This window comes from Chiloscyllium plagiosum, unplaced genomic scaffold (assembly GCF_037043375.1).
Source record: "Chiloscyllium plagiosum isolate Xiang-an unplaced genomic scaffold, Cpla_swu_hap1 HiC_scaffold_14, whole genome shotgun sequence".
Taxonomy (NCBI): Eukaryota; Metazoa; Chordata; class Chondrichthyes; order Orectolobiformes; family Hemiscylliidae; genus Chiloscyllium; species Chiloscyllium plagiosum.
The window spans coordinates 2658104-2682545 of NW_028270152.1; the positions used below are offsets into that span (position 1 = coordinate 2658104).

The 24442-nt window shown below is 48.9% G+C and overlaps 1 protein-coding gene across 2 annotated transcripts in view; it reads right to left on the reverse strand.

Moving 5' to 3' along the window:
* Positions 1-24442, reverse strand: part of LOC122559229 (sodium- and chloride-dependent creatine transporter 1-like) — a 132059-nt gene that overhangs the window by 75147 nt on the left and 32470 nt on the right. For both annotated transcript variants that reach the window (XM_087994027.1, XM_087994028.1), the window contains 3 exons: positions 16553-16684; positions 10310-10574; positions 6033-6165 (listed from right to left, as the gene is read on the reverse strand). In XM_087994027.1, coding sequence (XP_087850153.1) covers positions 6033-6165; positions 10310-10574; positions 16553-16684 — 530 coding nt within the window. The remainder of the gene's footprint in view (positions 1-6032; positions 6166-10309; positions 10575-16552; positions 16685-24442) is intronic.

A 24442-nucleotide genomic window follows, 5' to 3' on the forward strand; every position in this document is an offset into this window, starting at 1 on the left:
GTTAGACAAGGGAAGAGGCAGAAAAAGAGATGGGAGAAAAGGGACAGAGTATGGGGGCAAGGGGACTGGGGGGGGGGAGCTGAGTGAGAGAGAAAGGGGAGAGACACACATTTACAAAGACAAACATCGAGAAATCTCTCTGTGTGTGAATGTGACGCAGCTACTGGTGCAGATCCAGAACATATCCACCTGGTCCATTGTTGAACTTTGAACAGCTTGCCCAGGCATACACATAAATTAAAAACTTTGGGTTTCAACTGGGCAAAGATTACCTCCAAGTAAGGAGTTTAGTTTTAAAAGTTATGAACAAGATGCATTTGGTTAAAGCTCTGGCGGGATCAATTGAAGCTGGGAAATTCTAAGCTCTGTTGTATAAAGATTCACTGAAGAGGCAATTGTATTTTCAAGACTGGAGAATTGAAGTGACAGACATTTCAGACCCTGTGTGAGACAGAGATGGGAGTTCTGAGAGTATTAGAAAGGAGTATTGAGATTCATACAGTTATACTTTACTGTGTGTCTTGAAAACTTTAAATTATTGTTGTATGTCAACTTTGGTTTATTCTACTTTATCTTCATTTCTTTTGCATAATAACCCACAGTTTTATTGTTAAAACCTAACCTGCAGCATTTGTTTCAGCACAAGACCCACTTTGTTGAAACCAAATGAAAAAACATGCTTGATTTCAGTTTGGGGTCTAACTTTGTCAATCACAGCATCAGCCAGGATCATACCAGGTGGCTTCTGTGGGTTACATTGTCCTATGGGTTAATACAGGACCAGTTTTCTACAGTGGGGTAGATGCCAGTGTTATAACTGCACTGGAACAGCTTGGCTAGGGGAACAGTAAGTTCCGGAGCACAAGTCTTCAGTAACATTGCTGGGATGTTGTCAGGGCCCACAGCCTTGGCAGTATCCAGTGTCTCCAACCGTTTCTATATTTCACACTGAGTGAATTGAATTGGATCAAGGGAGGAGACTTAGATGGCACTTCTGACTGAAGATTGCTGTGAACGCTTCAGCCTTATCTTTTGCACTGATGTGCTGGGCTCCTCCATCGTACAGGATGGGGATATTTGTGTAACTTCCTCCTCCAGTGAGTTGTTTAACTATTCACCACCATTCACAACAGGATATGGCAGGACTGCAGAGCTTCGATCTGATCTGTTGGTTGTGGGATCGCTTAGCTCTGTCTGTCATTTGCTGCTGACATTGTTTGGCATGTGGCTTGCCCAGGTTGACACCTCATTTTTCACTGTTGCTCCTGGCATGGGGTCTGGGGCATAACCAGGGCTCACCCCCGGACGGACAGTAATGGTAGAGGCACCGAGTGTCATGGTAACATTATTAGTTGCTCACCGTGACATTCAAATTCCCTAAAATGGTGATGGTTGCAAAAACCAACTAGTTCATGATGTCAATGAGGGAAGGAAACTTTATGTCCTTATTCAGCTTGGTCTGTACATGAACTAAACGGGTTTTACAATAACTGAAAGGATTTCCTGGTTACCATGTGACCACCTTTCTAATTGCTGGTTTAAACAATGAATTGATGAATTAATTACTCTTGTTGTTTAAAGTAAGGAACGCAGCTGGATGAAAGAGGGGAGCTGTCCTGGAGATTAAAAGCCAAATATCAGAGAGGATTTTTTTTCAGTGCCTTGGATCTGTACGAACTAAGGACCTCACTGAAATGGAAGCTCAGTCTGAACTCGGTATTGTGTGAACAAACCCAGCTTGCTGTTATTCACCTCTGTAATCCCAATCTGGGAGCTCTCTCCTTTCAAATCTTTGTGCTTTTGAAACACAATTCAATACAATTAGTTCAAGAATGTTATCATATTGTCCCTTTGCCAGTGTTATTCTATTCATGTCTGAACTCTCCTACCGGTTCACGTGCTACAAACACAAATAAAATGGCAGAAATGTAGAAGAGATATTTTGTAGACAGTACCTTAAAACCCTCAGCCATTTCCATTTAGAATTTGTGATTAGACATCGATAATTCATAAGAACATTAACTGCAAGGAGGTAAAACTATCGGAACAACAGAACCGGATTTCCTGTTATCAAGAAATGTATTCAGTATTTGAACTGCTGTATCTGAATTAGAGACTCCAATTTTATATCTAGAAGGACAAGGGCAGCAGATACATGGGAACATCATCCCCTGCAAGTTCCCCTCCAAGTTACTCACCATCCTGACTTGGAAATATATCGTCGCTCCTTCACTGTCGCTGGGTCAAAATCCTGGAATTCTCTCCCTTACAGATTTGTAGAGTGTAATCAACTATTAAAATGATGACCTCCCCCTGACTGTCACTATTTTATTAAAGTCCTTAACGATGGGGAAGTTCCACACATCAGGGCAAAGGTTAAGGCTGAAGCTTTCACAGCAACTTTCAGCCAGACATGCTGAGTGGCTGATCCATCTCAGCCTCCTCCACTGGTCCCCAGCATCACAGGGACCAGTCTTCAGCCAATTGGCTGGAGACACTGGATACTGTAAAGGCTATGGGCCCTGATATCATTCCGGCAATAGTACTGAAGACTTGTGCTCCAGACCTTGCCGCTCCCCTAGCCAAGCTGTTTCAGTGCAGTTATAACACTGGCATCTACCCGACAATGTGGAAATTTGTCCTGCACTAACAGATTTTGCCAGACCTGCTGAGTATATCCAGCAGTTTCTGTTTCTGTTTTTGTTTCTGGTTGCCAGCCTCCACATTTCTTCCCTAACTGGTTTGTTGCTGCATTCACTCAGACACACACCAAATGGCCTTTGTCTTTTGTTCGAATGGTCTCACATCTGACACTGACACTAGACTGATCGCTTCCAGTCTGCCCAATATAGACTCCGTTCAATGTTTCAAGGAGGCAGTTCACCATCACCTTTCAAAGGCACCCAAGGCCAGGCAATAACTGCTGACCCAGGTCAGGGACACCAACGCCCCATGAATGGATAAAAGAAGTCAAGACTTCAATGTAGCAGATACAAAGAAATTCTTAAAAACAGCTGAACGTCAGGAGAAATGGAAGACAGGAACCTCAAACAGCCACCAGGAAAGGATAGTCAAATCAGATATTGCTGGAAAAGCTCAGCAGGTCTGGCAGCATCAATGGAGAGAGAAACAGAGTTAACAAATCGAATCTGATCTGACTCTTGTTCTGACTCCACCAGCTGTATTCCTTTAATAGCAGCAAATACAGACTGGGACAAGAGGACCCACAAAGATCTGACAATTCCCCAGGTCCTGATGGACTTCACCTCAGGATCGTAAAAGATGGAGCGACTGAGATAGTGGATGCATTGGTTTCCCAGAAAACTGGAACTGAATGGAATGAAAAATAGCAAATGTGACACTTCTCTTCAAGAATGGAGGTTGGAGGAGGGCGAGGGGAAACAGAGAGCAAGAAACTACAGGCTCAGGAGTCAAACATTTGTCATCGGGAAAAGGTTAGAACCAACGATGAAGGAGGTACTGCACAGCATTGAGAAAGTCACGACTCAGTAAGGCAGAGCCATTGTAGTTTAGGAAAAGGAAATTTATTTTTGATAAATTTATGCACGCTTTTTGAGAAGCCACAAGCAGGGTGGATAAAGGTGACTCCGTTGATGATCTGTTTGTAGATTTCCAATTGCCATTTTGGAAAAAGGTGTCACATGAAAAGTTATTGCATCAGATAAAAGGTCCTGGTGTAGGGGGTGCCACGTTAGCACAGGATTGGTTAACTTAACAAGTAAGGGTCATTTTCAGGTCAGCACGAGTGGACTCCAAGAGGAAGCTGAGCTGGGACTTCAACTATTTACAATCCCTGCCAATGATTGAGGAGGGGTTCCAATGTATGGTCACTACATTCACCAATGATACAGGAGAGAAAAGCAAATTGTAATGGGAATGGGTCAAGGTAAGTTAGTGGGAAAAAGTCTGACAAATGATGTATAATGTGAACTAGTCCACCTTGGCAGGTATGCCAGTGAGGGTACAGTCCCACACACACACTGACTCTCACTGGGGTACAGTCCCACACACACACTGACTCTCACTGGGGTATAGTCCCACACACACACTGACTCTCACTGGGGTATAGTCCCACACACACACTGACTCTCACTGGGGTACAGTCCCACACACACACACACACACACTGACTCTCACAGGGGTACAGTCCCACACACACACACACACACTGACTCTCAGTGGGGTACAGTCCCACACACTCTCTCACTGGGGTACAGTCCCACACACACACTGACTCTCAGTGGGGTACAGTCCCACACACTCTCTCACTGGGGTACAGTCCCACACACACTGACTCTCACTGGGGTACGGTCCCCCCTACACACTGACTCTCACTGGAATACAGTCCCACCCACACATACACACACACACTGACTCTCACTGGGGTACAGTCCCACACACACTGACTCTCACTGGGGTACAGTCCCACACACACTGACTCTCAGTGGGGTACAGTCCCACACACACTGACTCTCAGTGGGGCACAGTCCCACACACACTGACTCTCACTGGGGTACAGTCCCACTCACCCTGACTCTCACTGGCGGACATTCCCACCCACACACACTGACTCTCACTGGGGTACAGTCCCACTCACACTGATTCTCACTGGCGGACATTCCCACCCACTCACACTGACTCTCACTGGGGTACAGTCCCACAGAGACACACTGCCTCTCACTGGGGTACAGTCCCACACACACACTGACTCTCACTGGGGTACAGTCCCACTCACACTGACTCTCACTGGCGGACATTCCCACCCACACACACTGACTCTCACTGGGGTACAGTCCCACACACACTGACTCTCACTGGGGTACAGTCCCACAGAGACACACTGCCTCTCACTGGGGTACAGTCCCACACACACTGACTCTCACTGGGGTACAGTCCCACAGAGACACACTGCCTCTCACTGGGGTACAGTCCCACACACACTGACTCTCACTGGGGTACAGTCCCACACACACTGACTCTCACTGGGGTACAGTCCCACAGAGACACACTGCCTCTCACTGGGGTTTTTCTCATGGTGGCGGAGTGAGTCCTGGAGGCTGGAATATAGAAGTTGCATGGCCTTGTGTTTTGCAGTTGGTGGGAGTGGACTCACGCTGGAGATGGACTGGAACGTCAGTACCTTATGGTCACTTTCTGTTATCATTCTGGACATCTTAAACTCTGTTCCCACGGTAACCATTTTTCCAGTCTGAACACCAGTTATAGCACCTGTATCTAGGCACCTCGTCCCTAAGATAGCGCTGAGAGATGCCATTAAAAACTCTTCCCTGCACTCATTTGAGCATACGTGACAATAAAGGTATTCTATTCTCTTTCTTTAACAAAGTGACGTGGACCAATATTTTCAGAGGTTCCAAAAGCAGAACAAAACCAGTAGATGGGCTTGCCTTTCTCAGTCACTGTATAGATGATGAGAGCAGGGTGGTAATGTTGGGGCTGTACAGGACTCTGGTCAGGCCACAGCTGGAGTACTGTGTACAGTTCTGCTCTCTGCACTATAGGAAAGATGGGATTGCTCTAGAGGGGGAAGAGAGGAGATTGCCCAGGATGTTACCCGGGACAGATCACCATGGAGAGAGACTGGATAAGCTCGGATTGTTTACTTTGGAGTGGTGAAGGCTGAGGGGGGAACTAATAGAGGGTTTATGCACATGAGGGGCATGGACAGGGCGGGGGTGGATAGGAAGCAGCTATTTTCCTTAGGTGAAGGGTCAATAATAAGGGGGGCATCATTTTAACGTGAAGGACAGGAGGTTTGGAGGGGATTTGAGGGAAACAATTTTGACCCAGAGGCCTCGGAGGTGGTGGGGTAGGGGGTGTCTGGAATGCGCTGCCTGGGAGAGGAGCTGAAGGGTAAACCCGGGGGGAACCCTCAGAACTGGTATAAAGGTCTTGGATGAGCAGCTGAAGTGTGATAATCATCGAGGCAGGAGGCTGAGTGAGGAGGGGGACGGCCGGGTGAATTGGAGCAGGACGGGCTCACTCCTTACCTTCCCTGTCGATTTCACACCTTTCCAAATACAGAAGTACACAATAATCCAGGTGGTGAGGACACACAGGAGCATCTGCCAATTGATCGTTCCGAGGTGATCAATCCCAACGGAGATTCGCAGCACCTTCCTCCTGAAGGGGTCAAGGAAATGTGCCATCAGCAGCTGGACACTGGGATCAGACTGGATCAGGCAGGAATACTCCGGATCTAACCCCGTGCTGTCCCTGTCTGAGGTTTCTTTTGTTATTCAAAAATGTAATTTAGGTGCTCAATACAGTCCACCACCCCCCCCCCCATCAAACCCTCCCAGGACAGGGACAGCACGGGGTTAGAGACAGAGTAAAGCTCCCTCTACACTGTCCCTCATCAAACCCTCCCAGGACCGGGACAGCACGGGGTTAGAGACAGAGTAAAGCTCCCTCTACACTGCCCCCCCTCATCAAACCCTCCCAGGACAGGGACAACACGGGGTTAGAGACAGAGTAAAGCTCCCTCTACACTGCCCCCATCAAACACTCCCAGGACAGGGACAGCACGGGGTTAGATACAGAGTAAAGCTCCCTCTACACAGTCCCCCATCAAACACTCCCAGGACAGGGACAGCACGGGGTTAGATACAGAGTAAAGCTTCCTCTACACAGTCCCCCATTAAACACTCCCAGGACAGGGACAGCACGGGGTACGATACAGAGTAAAGCTTCCTCTACACTGTCCCCCATCAAACACTCCCAGGACAGGGACAGCACGGGGTTAGATACAGAGTAAAGCTTCCTCTACACAGTCCCCCATTAAACACTCCCAGGACAGGGACAGCACGGGGTACGATACAGAGTAAAGCTTCCTCTACACTGTCCCCCATCAAACGCTCCCAGGGACAAGGACAGCACGGGGTTAGATACAGAGTAAAACTCCCTCTACACTGTCCCCCTATCAAACACTCCCAGGACAGGGACAGCACGGGGTTAGATACAGAGTAAAGTTGCCTCTACACTGTCCCCCCATCAAACACTCCCAGGACAGGGACAGCACGGGGTTAGATACAGAGTAAAGCTTCCACTACACTGTTCCCCATCAAACACTCCCAGGACAGGGACAGCACGGGGTGAGATACAGAGTCAAGCTCCCTCTACACTGTGCCCCATCAAAGACTCCCAGGACCAGGACAGCACGGGGTAAGATACAGAGTAAAGCTCGCTCTACACTGTCCCCATCAAACACTCCCAGGAGCAGGACAGCACGGGGCTAGATACAGAGTAAAGCTCTCTCTACACTGTCCCCATCAAACACTCCCAGGACAGGGACAGCACGGGGTTAGATACAGAGATATGCTCCCCCTACACTGTCCCCCCATCAAACACTCCCAGGACAGGGACAGCATGGGGTTAGATACAGAGTAAAGCTCCCCCTACACTGTCCCCCCATCAAACACTCCCAGGGACAGGGACAGCACGGGGTTAGATACAGAACAAAGCTCCCTCTACACTGTCCCCCCATCAAACACTCCCAGGACAGGGACAGCACGGGATTAGATACAGAACAAAGCTCCCTCTACACTGTCCCCCATCAAACACTCCCAGGACAGGGACAACACGGGGTTAGATACAGAGTAAAGCTCGCTCTACACTCTCTGGATTAGTGATGCTGGAAGAGCACAGCAGTTCAGGCAGCATCCAAGGATCAGCGAAATCGACGTTTCGGGCAAAAGCCCTTCATCAGGAATAAAGGCAGAGAGCCTGAAGCGTGGAGAGATAAGCTAGAGGAGAGTGGGGGTGGGGAGAAAGTAGCATAGAGTACAATAGGTGAGTGGGGGAGGGGATGAAGGTGATAGGTCAGGGAGGAGAGGGTGGAGTGGATAGGTGGAAAAGGAGATAGGCAGGTCGGACAAGTCCGGACAAGTCAAGGGGACAGTGCGGAGCTGGAAGTTTGGAACTAGGGTGAGGTGGGGGAAAGGGAAATGAGGAAGCTGTTGAAGTCCACATTGATGCCCTGGGGTTGAAGTGTTCCGAGGCAGAAGATGAGGCGTTCTTCCTCCAGGAGTCTGGGGGTGAGGGAGCGGCGGTGAAGGAGGCCCAGCACCTCCATGTCCTCGGCAGAGTGGGAGGGAGAGTTGAAATGTTGGGCCACAGGGCGGTGTGGTTGATTGGTCTCGGAGATGTTCCCTAAAGCGCTCTGCTAGGAGGCGCCCAGTCGCCCCAATGTAGTGCTCTCCAACGCATCTCGTCTACATCCCGCACCTCCACCCTCAGACCCCACCCCTCCAACTGTAACAAGGACAGAACGCCCCTGGTGCTCACCTTCCACCCTACCAACCTTCGCATACACCAAATCATCTGCCGACATTTCCGCCACCTCCAAACAGACCCCACCACCAGGGATGTATTTCGCTCCCCACCCCTTTCCGCCTTCCGCAAAGACCGTTCTCTCCGTGACTACCTGGTCAGGTCCACGCCCCCCTACAACCCACCCTCCCATCCTGGCACTTTCCCCTGCCTCCGCAGGAACTGTAAAACCTGCACCCACACCTCCTCCCTCACCTCTATCCAAGGCCCTAAAGGAGCCTTCCACATCCATCAAAGTTTTACCTGCACATCCACTAATATCATTTATTGTATCCGTTGCTCCCGATGTGGTCTCCTCTACATTGGGGAGACTGGGCGCCTCCTAGCAGAGCGCTTTAGGGAACATCTCCGAGACACCCGCACCAATCAACCACACTGCCCCGTGGCTCAACATTTCAATTCCCCCTCCCACTCTGCCGAGGACATGGAGGTCCTGGGCCTCCTTCACCACCGCTCCCTCATCACCAGACGCCTGGAGGAAGAACGCCTCATCTTCCGCCTCGGAACACTTCAACCCCAGGGCATCAATTTGGACTTCAACAGCTTCCTCATTTCCCCTTCCCCCACCTCACCCTAGTTCCAAACTTCCAGCTCAGCACTGTCCCCATGACTTGTCCGGACTTGTCCGACCTGCCTATCTCCTTTTCCACCTATCCACTCCACCCTCTCCTCCTTGACCTATCACCTTCATCCCCTCCCCCACTCACCTATTGTACTCTATGCTACTTTTTCCCCACCCCCACCCTCTTCTAGCTTATCTCTCCACGCTTCAGGCTCTCTGCCTTTATTCCTGATGAAGGGCTTTTGCCCAAAACGTCGATTTCAAAGCTCCTTGGATGCTGCCTAAACTGCTGTGCTCTTCCAGCATCACTAATCCAGAATCTGGTTTCCAGCATCTGCAGTCATTGTTTTTACCTCTCCCTACACTTGTCCCTCATCAAACACTCCCAGGACCAGGACAGCACGGGGTTAGATACAGAGTAAAGCTCCCTCTACACTGTCCCCCATCAAACACTCTCAGGAGAGGGACAACAAGGGGTTAAATACAGAGTAAAGGTTCCTCTACACTGTCCCCCATCAAACACTCCCAGTGGGCAGCACGGTGGCACAGTGGTTAGCACTGCTGCCTCACAGTGCCTGAGACCTGGGTCCAATTACCACCTCAGGCGACTGTGTGGAGTGTGCACGTTCTCCCTGTGTCTGCGTGGGTTTCCTCCGGGTGCTCCGGTTTCCTCCCACAGTCCAAAAATGTCCAGGTTAGGTGAATTGGCCATGCTAAATTGCCCCTAGTGTTAGGCAAAGGGGTAAGTGTAGAGGAATGGGTCTGGGTGGGTTGCGTGTCGGTGTGGACTTATTGGGCCGAAGGGCCTGTTCCCAAACTGTAAATAATCTAATCCAATAGGTACAGCACGGGGATAAAGTCAGAGTAAAGCTCCCTTTACTGTTTTATCTAACCCCTTGCTGTCCCTTGCAGTGTGATGTGGGCATTGCTGAGCAGGTTATTGCTGAGCAGGGCTGCCTGATAGCACTGTTGAGGAGCCCTTTCATCACCTCCCTGATCAGCAGTTTGATGGGGAGCTGCTGAGGTTGTTATCTCTCACCTTGGAAATATATTTGTTGAAGTTGCTGGAGAAACTCAGGTCTGGCAGCATCTGCAGAGAGAGAAACAGAGTTCATGTTGTGAGTCCAGTGTTGTGAAAAATGATCACTGGACTCGAAACGTTAACTTGGTTTCTCTCTCCACATTTGCTGCCAGACCTGCTGAGTTTCTCCAGCAATTCCTGCTTTTGTTTCTGACTTCCAACATTCACAGTTTTTCGGATATATATTTGTTAACAAGAAATTACTTTCTTTACCCTAAAGATGAAAATATGAACAAATCACAAAGGGTTTGAGATTAAGAGCATCTTCACTTTCAGTCTGAGTTCACACTTACTCCCAAAACTCAATGATGGGTGAGCGCTTGTCCACCAACTCGTCACAGCTCACATTGAAGGCTGTGGAGTTTACGATGGTCCCGTTATGGCATTGATCATGCCGGAAGACTTCAGTACATTCTGGAGTGTTCCATGAGTTTCCGCACGTTGCCCAAGGAAGATTGTTGGTGAAGGAATGGATAAGATAATACAAACCCCAGGCAAGCACCATGATATAGTACGTGTTACAGAAAAACACAATCACCATCGAAGCGAAGCCCAAACCTGGAAAGGGCAAAAACCATAAAGAACCATAAGGAATAGGTACAGGCAGAGGCCATTCAGCCCTTCGAGCCTGCTCTGCCATTAGATAGGACCATGATCCGACATTCCTTACATCCACTTTCCTGCCCTTTCCCTGTAATCCTCGATTCCCCAACTGATCAAACATCTATTGATCTCAGCCTTAAATACCCACACGGACCCTGCCCCCACAGCTCTCTGTGGGAAGGAGTTCCAAAGACTCTCAACTCTCTGAGAGAAGAAATTCCTCCCCATCTCAGTCTGAAACTGGTGCCCCTTTATTCTGAGACTGTGCCCTCTGGTCCCTGACCCTCCCATTAGGGGGACCATCCTCTCAGTATTGACCCAGTCAAGCCCCTTAAGAATCCTCAATGTTTCAGTGAATATCCCCCCTCATTCTTCCAAACCCCAGGGAGCAGAGTCCCAACCTGTTTAGCCTTTGCACATAAGGCAATCGCTACATCCCAGGGATCAGGAGAAAGTGAGGACTGCAGATGCTGGAGATCAGGGTCGAGAGTGCGGCGCTGGAAAAGCACAGCAGGTCAGGCAGCTTCCGAGGAGCAGGAGAATCAACGTTTCAGGGAAACTCCCTTCATCAGGAATAGGTCCCTTGCCCGAAACATCAATTCTCCAGCTCCTCGGACGCTGCCTGACCTGGTGTGCTTTTCCAGCACCACACTCTCCTCCCAGGGATCATCCGAGAGTACCTCCTCTGAACTGACTCGAATGAAATCAGAGCTTTGATTTAATAAGGAAACAAAAACTGCTCACCATCTAACACATTCTTTCCAAACCCCAAGCTGAGGGCCATGATGAGGAAGTAACTCCATAATCTTCAAATCCTGTCAAATCTAGAATAAGGTGGGGGATGGGAGAAGGTCCACAAACCAGAGGAGAGAATCACTATGTGGGGGAGGGAGTGGGAATGCAGCAGGTACCAGCACAGAGTGAGGGGGTCACGGTGGGGGGTGTCAGAGTGAGGGGGGCATGGTGGGGAGTGTCACAGATTGAGGGGGTCACGGTGGGGAGTGTCACAGAGTGAGGGTGTCACGGTGGGGACTGTCACAGAGTGAGGGGGTCACGGTGGGGACTGTCACAGAGTGAGGGGGTCACGGTGGGGGGTGTCAGAGTGAGGGGGTCACGGTGGGGGGTGTCAGAGTGAGGGGGGCATGGTGGGAGGTGTCAGAGTGATGGGGTCACGGTGGGGGGTGTCACAGAGTGACGGGGTCACGGTGGGGGGTGTCAGAGTGAGGGGGTCATGGTGGGGAGTGTCACAGATTGAGGGGGTCACGGTGGGGAGTGTCAGAGTGAGGGGGTCACGGTGGGGAGTGTCACAGAGTGAGGGGGTCACGGTGGGGAGTGTCACAGATTGAGGGGGTCACGGTGGGGAGTGTCACAGAGTGAGGGTGTCACGGTGGGGACTGTCACAGAGTGAGGGGGTCACGGTGGGGACTGTCACAGAGTGAGGGGGTCACGGTGGGGAGTGTCAGAGTGACGGGGTCACGGTGGGGAGTGTCAGAGTGACGGGGTCACGGTGGGGAGTGTCACAGAGTGACGGGGTCATGGTGGGGAGTGTCAGAGTGAGGGGGTCACGGTGGGGAGTGTCACAGAGTGAGGGGATCACGGTGGGGAGTGTCACAGAGTGAGGGGGTCACGGTGGGGAGTGTCAGAGTGACGGGGTCACGGTGGGGAGTGTCAGAGTGACGGGGTCACGGTGGGGAGTGTCAGAGTGACGGGGTCACGGTGGGGAGTGTCAGAGTGAGGGGGTCACGGTGGGGAATGTCAGAGTGAGGGGGTCACGGTGGGGAATGTCAGAGTGAGGGGGTCACGGTGGGGAGTGTCACAGAGTGAGGGGGTTGATCAGATAGAAAGTGGCCCTTTAGCCCATTGAGTCTGTGCTGGTCAACCCCCCCCCCCACCAACTATTCTCAGCCCATAGCCTTGTCTACCATGGTATCGCGAATGTACATCGAAATCTTTCCTCAGTCTGATGAGGGTTTCTGTATCTTCCATCTTCAAAGGCAGGGACGTGCAGATTCAAACCGTTCTCTGGGTGATATCATTTTCCTCAGATTCGCCTCTAAAACCCCCGCCCCTCACCTTCGATCTCCTCTCCCCAGTCCCTGAGCCGTCCACTAAGGGGCGAAGTTTCTTCCTGCCTGTGTCCCTCAAAATGTAATACATCTTAATCACATTTCTCTACCTCCTACCTCAGTCTCCTCTGCTCCATGGAAAACAGTCCTATTCTCTCCAATCTACCTTCGGAACTACCCAGAAAATCCCAGTTGGAATTAGATCCAAGGAAGGGGCCAATAAAGATTAGCCTGCCTGACCAACAGACCCGAGGAGAGGTAGCAGTTCAGAATTCAGCGAATGGGAACCAAGGGATTGATTACAAACAGGAGAATCAAGTATGAAAGTAATTTTGCAGGGAATATAAAAACTGATTAAATGTTTCCTTTGATATATGATGAGATAAAGATTGTTTCAGACAAATACTGGCCCCTTGCAGTCAGAAACAGGGGAGTGTACAAGGTGGAGGGGGAGGAAAGCAAAGAAATGACTGACCAACTAAAAACATCCTTTAGTCCTGTCTTCACAAAGAAAGACACAGATTCATCCCAGAATGGTTGGGCATCACAGGGTTTAGAGGGGGGGAACCGAGGGGAATCGGTATTGGCAGGGAAATGGGATTGGGAAATGATAAGATTGCAGGTCAATAATCCCCCAGGGTCTGATTATCTAGTGAGGAGAAAGTGAGGTCTGCAGATGCTGGAGATCAGAGCTGAAAATGTGTTGCTGGAAAAGCGCAGCAGGTCAGGCAGCATCCAGGGAACAGGAGAATCAACGCTTTGATTCTCCTGTTCCCTGGATGCTGCCTGACCTGCTGCGCTGTTCCAGCAACACATTTTCGGCTCTGATTATTTACATCCCAGATTAATTGAGGAAGTGCTCTGAGAAATAGGGAATGCATTGATGCTCATCTTCCAAGGCTCTCGAGACTGTGGATCAGTTCTTAGAGAATGGAGGATAGCGAATGTACGATTTAACCCACGATTTAAACAGGGAGGTAACCGGGAGTTCTAAACCAGTGGGTCTGAGGTCAGCACTGGGTCGAGTCCTCGGGGGAACCATGCCTCACTCTGTGGGAATCTACAATCAAGCAGAACACACTGTCTCCAGGGCAACCAAATATCCAGGAGACATTTCAACGTAAACACATTGAGTACTGTTCGTAACCTTTACTTGGAAGGAGTGGCCAATCAGGAAAAGGCAATGCAGAGAGATTCCTGTGATCCTGAATGATCAGCACCAAGGAGAAACACACCCCTGAAAGCACAGAGCCAAAGAAACTGGAGGAGGCCATTCAGCCCCTAGAGCCTGTTCTGGCATTCAACATGATTGGAAGGGTTCTGTACCCGAACTCCATACACACACCCTCTGCCTTGGTGTAACTGTATGAGAAGGCAGAGGGTACCAGTGGTCGAATTCCTGATGCCTACCTGGGTACAGACTTTCAAATCAGAAGCAGCCTATTCCAAGGCTGAGTTAGACAGAGTTTTGATGAACGAGGGAGAAAAGCGTCTGGAGGGACGGACGGATAAGAAAGTGGAGTTAAAACTGTAATCAGACCAACCGCGATCCCAATGAAGGGGAAAGCAGACCTGAGGGGTGAATGGCCTACTTCTGCTTCTCAACCCAACATTCCTCAGAATCACAGAATTGTTAGAGAATAGAAGGCAGCCATTTGGCCCATCATGTCTGCACTGGCTCTTTGAGTATTTTAACATTGTGCCTTTTCCCAATAACTCCGCAAGTTGTTTCTATGGGAACTATCCTCCACATTAGCCAATGGAAAGCCTCAGTTGAACCTGCCTCCTCCACACTGGCAAGCAAGTGCACCAGACCCTCACCACATCACAATGGGTTATCCTTCCAAATAGTTGGAATCCCTTGATTCTCAACCTGTTAAAGATCAGGAACGGTTTCTCATTACCTTCTCTGACTAGACACCTTCTGATGTGGAAAACTTTGATCAGATTTCCCCTCAGCCTCCTTCTCTCCAAGGACAGCTGACCCAACCTCCTCAATCTATCCCCAGTGCTGAAGTTTCATATTCCTGGAAACATTCTGGTAAACGTCTTCGGCACTCTCTCCCAGACGTGTGGCCCACAACTGGACACAATACTGCAGCTAAAGGCGAACAAGTGTCGTGTACAAGTTCAACACCTTACTCCTGTACTCTATGCCCCTATTAATGAAGCCTAGAGTATTATTTGTTATGCTAATAGCTCTCTTTACAGCATCTTTAAAGACTAAAGCATATCCAGATCCCTGTGCCACTATACATCCCTTAGAATGGGACCCTTTACTTTACCCAGTCTCTCCATGTTCTTTGCACCGAAGTGCAACACCCAGGAGTTTTACACTTACTGGGAAGGTCCTGGGGAAGTGTTGCTGACCTTGGAGTGCAGGTTCATAGCTCCTTGAAAGTGGAGTTGCAGGTAGATAGGTTAGGGAAGGCGGCGTTTGGTATACTTTCCTTTATTGGTCAGAGTATTGAGTACTGGAGTTGGGAGGTCATGTTGTGGGCTGTACATGACATTGGTTAGGCCAATGTTGGAATATTGTGTGCAATTCTGGTCTCCCTCCTTTCAGAAGGATGTTGTGAAACTTGAAAGGGCTCAGAAAAGATTTACAAGGATGTTGCCAGGGTTGGAGGATTTGAGCTACAGGGAGAGGCTGAACAGGCTGGGGCTGTTTTCCCTGGAGCGTCGGAGGCTGAGGGGTGACTTTATAGAGGTTTATAAAATCATGAGGGGCATGGATAGGGTAAATAGACAAAGTCTTTTCCCTGGGGTGGGGGAGTGCAGAACTAGAGGGTATAGGTTTAGGGTGAGATGGGAAAAATATAAAAGAGACCTAAAGGGCAACTTTTCCACGCAGAGGGTGGTATGTGTATGGAATGAGCTGCCAGAGGATGTGGTGGAGGCTGGTACAATTACAACATTTAAGAGGCATTTGGATGGGTGTATGAATAGGAAGGGTTTGGAGGGATATGGGCCGGGTGCTGGCAGGTGGGACTAGATTGGGTTGGGATATCTGGTTGGCACGGACAGGTTGGACCGAAGGGTCTGTTTTGTGCTGTACATCTCTATGACTGTATGCCTCACACTTCTCTGCATTAAATATCATCTGTCACCTCTCTGCCCATCCCACCAACATCCCCCATCCCACCAATCTGTCCTCCTCACAGTTTCATGTCTTCTGTAAATTTTGGAACACCCACCCCCACCCAGCACACCAAGATACACAGCTCAGAAAAAAACCCTGGGGAACTCTACGACAAACGTTCCTTCTGCCTGAAAATTATCCATTGACGATTGCTGTTCATTTCCTGTCACTCACTCATGTGCGTTTGCATCCACAATGCTAATGTCCCTTTACTTCATGACTTTCCTCATTGGTCTGTTGTAAAAAGGCACCGTCTCTTCTACAAGTCAATACACATCACATCAACAGGGTTACCCTCATGATCCCTCTGTCACTTTTCCCACAGAGTTCCAGTAACTTAGTTGGAAGGACGTTTTGCATGCTAACCAGCATTTATTTCCAGGTGACTATTCATTCTATTCTGAATAACTTCTTCGATGTTAGGCTGATGGGATGCTATAGAGGAACCAGACAACATGCAAAATCTATTCAGCATTTCCACATCAATAAGATATTTCAGAGCACTCTCCAGAATACAATAGTTAGAAAAGGTAGATGAATATATAGATGAGCTTGAAAGAATGGGAATGCAAAAGAATTTTCTCAGAATTTGTGTACTTCTCTGTGTTTGTCTCTCTTCCTTTCCCCACTTTTCCTGCCTCTCCCTCTTCCTCTCTCTTCATGTCCCAATCTCTCACACACACAAATGAAATGAAACACACATTTTGATCTGATTTGTATCTCACCTTTGAAGAGCGGTGCAATATTCCATGCACCAATACCGCCCTGTTTCATGAACTGCCCCAGTGCAATCTCCAAGAAAAACACTGGGATTCCTCCCACCAAAACAATCAGCAAATATGGGATGAGGAAGACTCCTGTGAAGACATAACAAACACATGAAACATGGAGTTACTCTTTAATCCTAGATTTGCAGGTTGCACAGAACTGAAATAGTTTTCTTTCACAGTTTCCTATCCTCACTTCAGAAGGTTAGAGGTTCAGAGAATTGATAAGTATCTTTTACAAATGAACTGTTCCCTTTAATAGTGAGAAGGACGTATTGGACTTGAATGCACAAAACACTGGTTACATAGCCTAACCCTGATCAGGCTGATTGTCCAACTCAATAGCCTAATCCTGCTTTCTCCCCATAACCTGTGATCCCGTTCGCCCCAAGTGCTATATCTAGCAGCCTCTTTTATACATTTAATATTTTGGTATCAACCATTTCCTGTGGTAATGAATTCCACAGGCTTACCATTCTTTGGGTAAAGAAATGTCTCCTCATATCACAACTAAATGGTCCACCCCAAATCGTCAGACTGTGATCCCTGGTTCTGGATGCACTCACCATCAGGAATACCCTCCCTGTGTCTAGCCTGTCTAGTCCTGTCAGACTTCTGTAAGTCTCCATGAGATCCCCCTCATTCGTCTGAACTCCAGTGGAAACAAAGTCAAGACTGGTGTGCTGCTAGAAAAGCACAGCAGGTCAGGCAGCATCCAAGGAGCAGGAAAATCGACGTTTCAGGCAAAAGCCCTTCATCAAGATATTCCTTCTCCTCGGATGCTGCCTGACCTGCTGTGCTTTTCCAGCACCACTCTTGGGAATGCAGATGAGCAGAGAGATCTCGGTGTCCATGTATACAGATCCTTGAAAGTTGCCACCCAGGTTGACAGGGTTGTTAAGAAGGCATACAATGTTTTAGCTTTTATTAATAGAGGGATCCCAATCTGTACTTCCCAATTCCTGTTTGATATTGTCATAATTTCCTTTTCCCCAATTAAATATCTTCCCTCAGTAACTGCACCTTTCCCTCTCCAAGGCTATGCTAAGTGTGAGGTAATTGTGATCACTTTCACCAAAGTGCTCTCCCACCGTGAGATCTGACATCTGTCCTGGCTCATTGCCGAGCACCAAATCCAAAATGGCCTCACCCCTCTTCGGCCTGTCTACATACTGAGTAAGGAAACTCTCCTGAACACAACTGACAAACAGGTCCATCCAAACCGTCGTCACTTAGGAGGTTCCAGTCGATACTGGGAAAGTTGAAATTACCCACAACAACAACCCTGCTACTTCTGCATTTTTCCTGAATCCGCCCGCCTATGTGATCTTCAACCTCTCTACTGCTATTAGGGTGTCTGTAGATAACCCCCAATGAGGTGTCTGTCCCCTTGCTGTTCCTAACTCCCACCCATACTGACTCAGTAGACAAACCTTCCTCAACAACCTTCGTTTCTGTAGCTGTGATGCACTCTCTGATTAGCAGTGCTACACCCCCTCCTCTTTTCCCATCCTCCCTGTTCTTTTTAAACATTCTAAACCCTGGAACATCTAGCAACCATTCCTGCCCCTGTGAAACCCACGTCTCTGTTATGGCCACAACATCGTAGCCCCAAGTACTGATCCATGCTCTAAGTTCATCACTCTTATTTCAGACATTCCTTGCATTAAAGCAGACACACTTTAACCGGTCCCTATGTTTCATCATGTGAGAAACCTTCCTGATAGATTCAATATATCCTGTTGGAGGATCTCTGCATTCTCGTCACAGTTCCCCCCAACAATGAGACAGGAATACCCATGGGCACTCCTGTGACCTGAAGAAACTGACAGGAGTTATTGCAGACAACCCAGGGACCTGACTTGCCTTTGAAGTGGGGGTGGGGAGAGCGTGTGGAAACTCTGAATGAACTAGGAATTAAAATCTTGGTGAGAATATGGATCAGGCTGAAGAAGGAAATGGTGGAGAGTTTAATATAGAATTTATATGTGAATGAATCAGACATTTCTTTCAGAGAATAAGAGTTTGGGCTTCCAACTTTGATAAATGTGAAACATGATAATGAGGTGAGTGTAACACCGGGAGGAGGGTGTAACTGGGTGATCTGGTCACAAACCACCCCCGCCCCCCCAAACCTGGAGTTTTGTCCTCCTCATGTCTGGCTCTGTCATACAACCATTGACAGACCCCAATCTATTGGGGTGGTGTGTAGAAGGTACCTTCACTCACTGGGGTAATGGAGAGAGGAAAGATTATGAATTAATGGGCCCTTTTCACATTGGCAGGCAGTAACTAGTGGTGTGCCACAGGGATTGGTGCTGGAACACCAGCTATTCACAATATTTATTAATGATTTGGATGAGGGAACAAAATGTAACATCTCAAAGTTTGCCGATGATACCAGGTTGTGTTGGAGAGGGGGCCGTGTGGATGGTGTGTCAGAACCCAGACACCAGAAACCCCTGCTGGACCCAGAACTCTGCGGCGGTGGGAGCTTCCCAGGGGAACGGGAGGATTGCTTCAGGGAATGTCCTCCAAGCCTCACTGAAGAGGTCACACACCACCCCCCTCTCCCCCACCCCAAGTAACGGGGGAGCCGGGCTCTGATTGACCAGAATAGAGAAGGCAGCGAGTGCATTGAGGAACTGCCTCGGGCCCTCGGAATGGGGAAGATCAGGGCTCCACTATCTGCTCTGATCTCTGCAGCACATTGGATATTATCAGCTCTCTCTAAACCTCATCAAACTACCCCCTCCCTTAATACCGAGGGACTGACTGAGAAACAGGAGGAGGAGTGCACAAGATGGGTCATTTGGCAACTCCCTATCTCATGATGTAGAAGTGCCAGTGTTGGACTGGGGTGGACAAGGTCAGAAGTCACACAACACCAGGTTCGAGTCCAACAGGTTTATTCACAAGCTTTCAAAGTGACGCTGTTGGACTATAACCTGATGTCGTGTAATTTCTGACCTTGCAATAAAAGCAAAATCCTGCAGATGCTGGAAATCTGAAATCAAACCCGAAATTGCTGGAGAAACTCAGCAGGTCTGGAAGCATTTGTGGAGAGAAAGGGGAGTTAATGTCTCGAGTCTGATTAGACTTTTCTTCAGCATTGTTCAAATGGTCAGATTGGCAAATGTTACTCTGTTCCTCTCTCTCTGTCTCCACACTCTGCTGAACCTGCTGAGTTTCTCTAGGTCTTTCTGTGGTGGTTTAATTCCCATCTCCAGTCTCTGAGATTCTGTTTTACCCTCCAATTCTCTGCTGGCTCTCAATCGACATTCAACTCAATCCCATGGGAATCATCCCAGGATCACAGATAAAGACTACAATCTGACTAACTCCAATAGCCTGCTCTGTTGCCATGGTTATTGAATACTAATGCACATTCTCAAACACAACCTCTGAAGGGTTAACAGCTTTAAATCCCAGTCTGAGAGTGGAACATTTTAATTCTTTTTAAATCCCTCCTTTCATCTGATTTTTAATTTACAGAAATCTACAAATAATCAGCTCAGAGATTCAACTTGGAGTTTTAATCCAGCGAAGTCACCCAGCTGGGAAGCTGAACCGTTGGTGATAGTGATGGAAATGAGAGCAGGCTTTAGTCCAGAAACCCCCAGGCAGGGCCGCACACAATCCTCCTTTCAATCCCTTCAAGTTCAGACACCCAGCAATAACATCAATAAAACCAGGCTGGGTTCAAACTGAGCAAACAGACCAGCTCAGTTAGACTCATCTTCCATGACTTGCTCTCCCACACCACCCATCAGATATTAGAATGTAGAGGGAGCTTTACTCTGTATCTGACCCCATGCTGTCCCTAACCTGGGAGTGTTTGATGGGGGACAGTTAATAATATTTTTGTATATTTTTGATGAATCTTTATCAATAAAACTACTTCACTCAGACTTGCCTCAAACAGCAAATGAAGTGAATGACTGGAGACAACTCTGTGCAACGTGTGCTCGAGTTCACTTGGAGAGCGAGAACATGGAGTGGGGCAGATGGAGAGAGAGAGCGAGAAATAGAGAGTGACAGAGAGAGATAGACAGAGAGAGAGTGAAAGACAGAGAGAGAGAGAGACGGGGGAGAGAGAGAGAGAGGGGGAGAGACAGAGAGAGGGGAGAGAGACAGAGAGAGAGAGACATAGAGAGAGAGAGAGAGAGAGAGAGAGAGAGAGAGAGAGAGAGAGATAGAGAGCGCGAGAGAGAGAGAAAAAGAGAGAGAGAGAGAGAGAAAAAGAGAGAGAGAGAAAAAGAGAGAGAGAAAGAGAGAGAGAAAAAGAGAGAGAAAAAGAGAGAGAGAGAGACGGGGGGAGAGAGAGAGGGGGAGAGAGAGAGACAGCGAGAGAGAGGGAGAGAGACAGAGAGAGCAAGAGAGAGAAAAAGAGAGAGAGAGAGACAGAAAGAGAGAGAGACAGAGAGAGAGGGAGAGAGAGGGGGGAGAGGAAGAGAGAGGGGGGGAGAGAGAGAGAGAGAGAGAGAGAGAGAGAGAGACATAGAGAGAGAGGGGCAGAGAGAGAGAGGGAGAGAGAGGGGGGGAGAGAGAGAGACAGAGAGAGAGAGACATAGAGAGAGAGAGAGAGAGAGAGAGAGAGAGAGAGAGAGAGACAGAGCGAGAGAGAGAGAAAAAGAGAGAGAGGGACAGAGAGAGAGAGGGGCAGAGAGAGAGGGAGACAGGGGGGAGAGAGAGAGAGAGACAGAGAGAGAGAGACATAGAGAGAGACATAGAGAGAGAGAGAGAGAGAGAGAGACAGAGACAGAAAAAGAGAGAGAGAGAGAGACAGAGACAGAGAGAGACAGAGAGAGAGAGAGACACACACAGAGAACAGAGAGAGAGAGAGCGAGAGAGAGCGCGACGGACTGTCAGATGGGGCAGAGAGAAACAGAGAGAAGTAGAGAGTCGCTTTAGTGAACCTGTTCCGAGGTGGTATTTCACACCTCTGGAGTAGGTGGGACTTGAACACAGCCTTCCCGGTCCAGAGGTGGGGACATTATCACGGCTATGTGGGTATTGATTCACTGGGTACCATGGAGTAAATGTGAGCCTGTGATCAGGTGGTACTGGACAGTACCTGCTCAGTCACAGGAGGCCCCCCTGCTCTCCCCTGAGCACGCACGGTGTCCTCACTGTTAACCTGTTCAGCCCCTCTGCAGTGCACACAGCTTTGCCCAGACCCTGGCTGTGGGTTACTCCGGGGTGGGCAAGGTGTGTGCTGAGGTCCGGTAGGTGCAGGGTGCTGAGGGACACAGTCTCCAGCTGATACCAGGAGCCCGTCAGGATTCACCCGAATGTTTGATCAGGTTCACCTCCAGCTGAGAGCTGCTGAGTAAAGCAGCCTGCCTGAGACACTGGCTGCATCAGCACAGAGCGGGGGGAGGAGGAAGCTCTGATTAGGAGGCCATTCAGCCCCTCCAGCCTGCTCCACCACTCAATACCATCATGATCAGATTGTCCCACAATTCCCATCCAGCCCCTAATAACCTTTCACCCCAATTTCTTTTTATCAAAAATCTAACAGATTGAGAGAGAGAATGACAGTGAGTGTGAACAGGTGTGAACAAATATGTGAGAGTTAAACAGCGTGACTGAACGTGCAAAAGTGACTGTGAAAGTGTGAGTAAAAGTAAACATAGAGAGTTTTGAGATTTGTAGCTCAGGTTGAGGTTTTGGATGTAGGTTTGCTCACTGAGCTGGAAGGTTCATTTCCAGACGTTTCATCACCCTACAAGGTAACATCTTCAGTGGGCCTCAGGAGAAGCAATGCTGATAATTCCTGCTTTCTATTTATATGTTTGGGTTGTGATGTCATTTCCTGTGCTGATGTTATTTCCTATGGTGAAGTCACTTCCTGTTCCTTTTCTCAGGGGGTGGTAGATGGGGTCTAACTCAATTCCTGAAGAAGGGCTTATGCCCGAAACGTCGATTCTCCTGTTCCCTGGATGCTGCTTGACCTGCTGCGCTTCTCCAGTAACACATTTTCAGCTCTAACTCGATGTGTTTGTTGATAGAGTTCCAGTTGGAATGCCATTAGTAAATGTGTGAGCGAGTGTGTAGATGAGTCCATGTGAGTGAGTGAGTGTGTGCGCGCGCACACGGGGAAATGAGAGAGCGACTAAGTGTGAGTGAGTCAGTGTGTGATGTGTAAGAGTGACTGAGAGAGTGTGATTGCGAGAGTATAAACGAGTGAGTGAGAGTGTAAGTGTCAGTATGGGAATTCCACAGGCTCACAACCCTTTCTCTCGTTCTCAGTGTTAAACGGGAGTCCGTGCTGTGGGCCCCTGCTCCTCGATTCCTCCTCAAGAGGGAACTCAGCTCCCAACCTGCTCTGGCAAAGTCCTCTCAGGGTTCTCTTGATTTCAATTAGATCATCTTACCTTCTTCTCAACTCCCATGAGAATCAGAACAACTTGTTCAAACTCTTCTCATGTCTTTCAGATAAATTGTAAATACCTGGGTTCTAGCCTTGTGGTACTGCACTCATTACAGTTTACTCATTAGTCCCAATTCTCTGTCTCCTGGTAGTTTGCTAACCTTCTACCCATGCTGAAATATTCACCAACAATATCAGTACAAATATTAATGTGGCCTCACAGCATCCCAGCACCGTGGAAAATGCCTTTTGGAAATTTCAATAACTTTCATCTCTTGTTTCCCATTTACTCGGGCTGCCTGTTTCATCTTCAAAATAAATTGTCAAACATCGATTTTCCTTTCAGTAAAATCGGGTTGATGCTGCCCAATTGCAGCAGGAAATTTCAGAAAATCGTATGCAATCTCTGGAACAACTTCTTCCTAATCACCTCTCAGACTAACTGCTCTGGAATTTTCTGCTTTCTGCCTCACTCATTTCATGAACAGGATTGTTACACTTGAAATTCCGCAAACCCTGGGATATTTCGCGAATATGGGGAATTTTGGAAGATTATAGCCATATCCTTCATCATTTCAGTGCCACGGGATGAGGGCATTGGATTGGCAGCGGGAGAGCGCTTCAATGCTGTTAGCTTTCCTGGACGCAGGTAAATATTAGTGAGGGACACAGGCAATATCTCTCAGCTTGTCTTCAAATGAAAGGGAGGGCTCACTTTAGAATCTCATTGAAAACCAGGTGCGTCTGGCTTTCTGCTTCAGTATGAAGTGCGTGATTGTGTTGAGCTCTCTGTAATCGGACTCTGCGTTAGCCCATGACAACAACAGGCTTCGCTCCAGCCCATTGTCAAGCAGCCAATCACTCTCCCCTCAGTTGCTGCCTGACTTCACTTCAGTCACAACACCTGATCCCAGCTAATCTGCCTCGCTTGCTCTCTCTGTTTCTGTCTCTCTCTCTCTCTCTGTCTTTCTTTCTCTGTGTGTCTCTCTGTCTCTCTGTGTGTGTGTGTGTCTCTCTGTGTCTCCACTGCCTCGTCTCCCTTCACCGCCTCCCCCCTTCCCCAGAAGTTGTGGCCCAGCAGTAGATACAGGACGTGGGTGCTGTGTGCAACAATGCTGGGGAGTGTGGGTGGGGGGGGTTGATGCTGGGGGAGTGTGGGTGGGGGGGGTGGTCAATGCTGGGGGAGTGTGGGTGGAGGGGCGATGTTGGGGGAGTGTGGGACGATGTTGGGGGAGTGTGGGTGGAGGGGCGATGTTGGGGGAGTGTGGGTGGGGGAGAGATGCTAGAGGAGTGAGAGTGGGGGGGCGATGTTGGGGGAGTGTGGGTGGGGGGGCGATGTTGGGGGAGTGTGGGTGGGGGGGCGATGTTGGGGGAGTGTGGGTGGGGGGGCGATGTTGGGGGAGTGTGGGTGGGGGGGCGATGTTGGGGGAGTGTGGGTGGGGGGGCGATGTTGGGGGAGTGTGGGTGGGGGG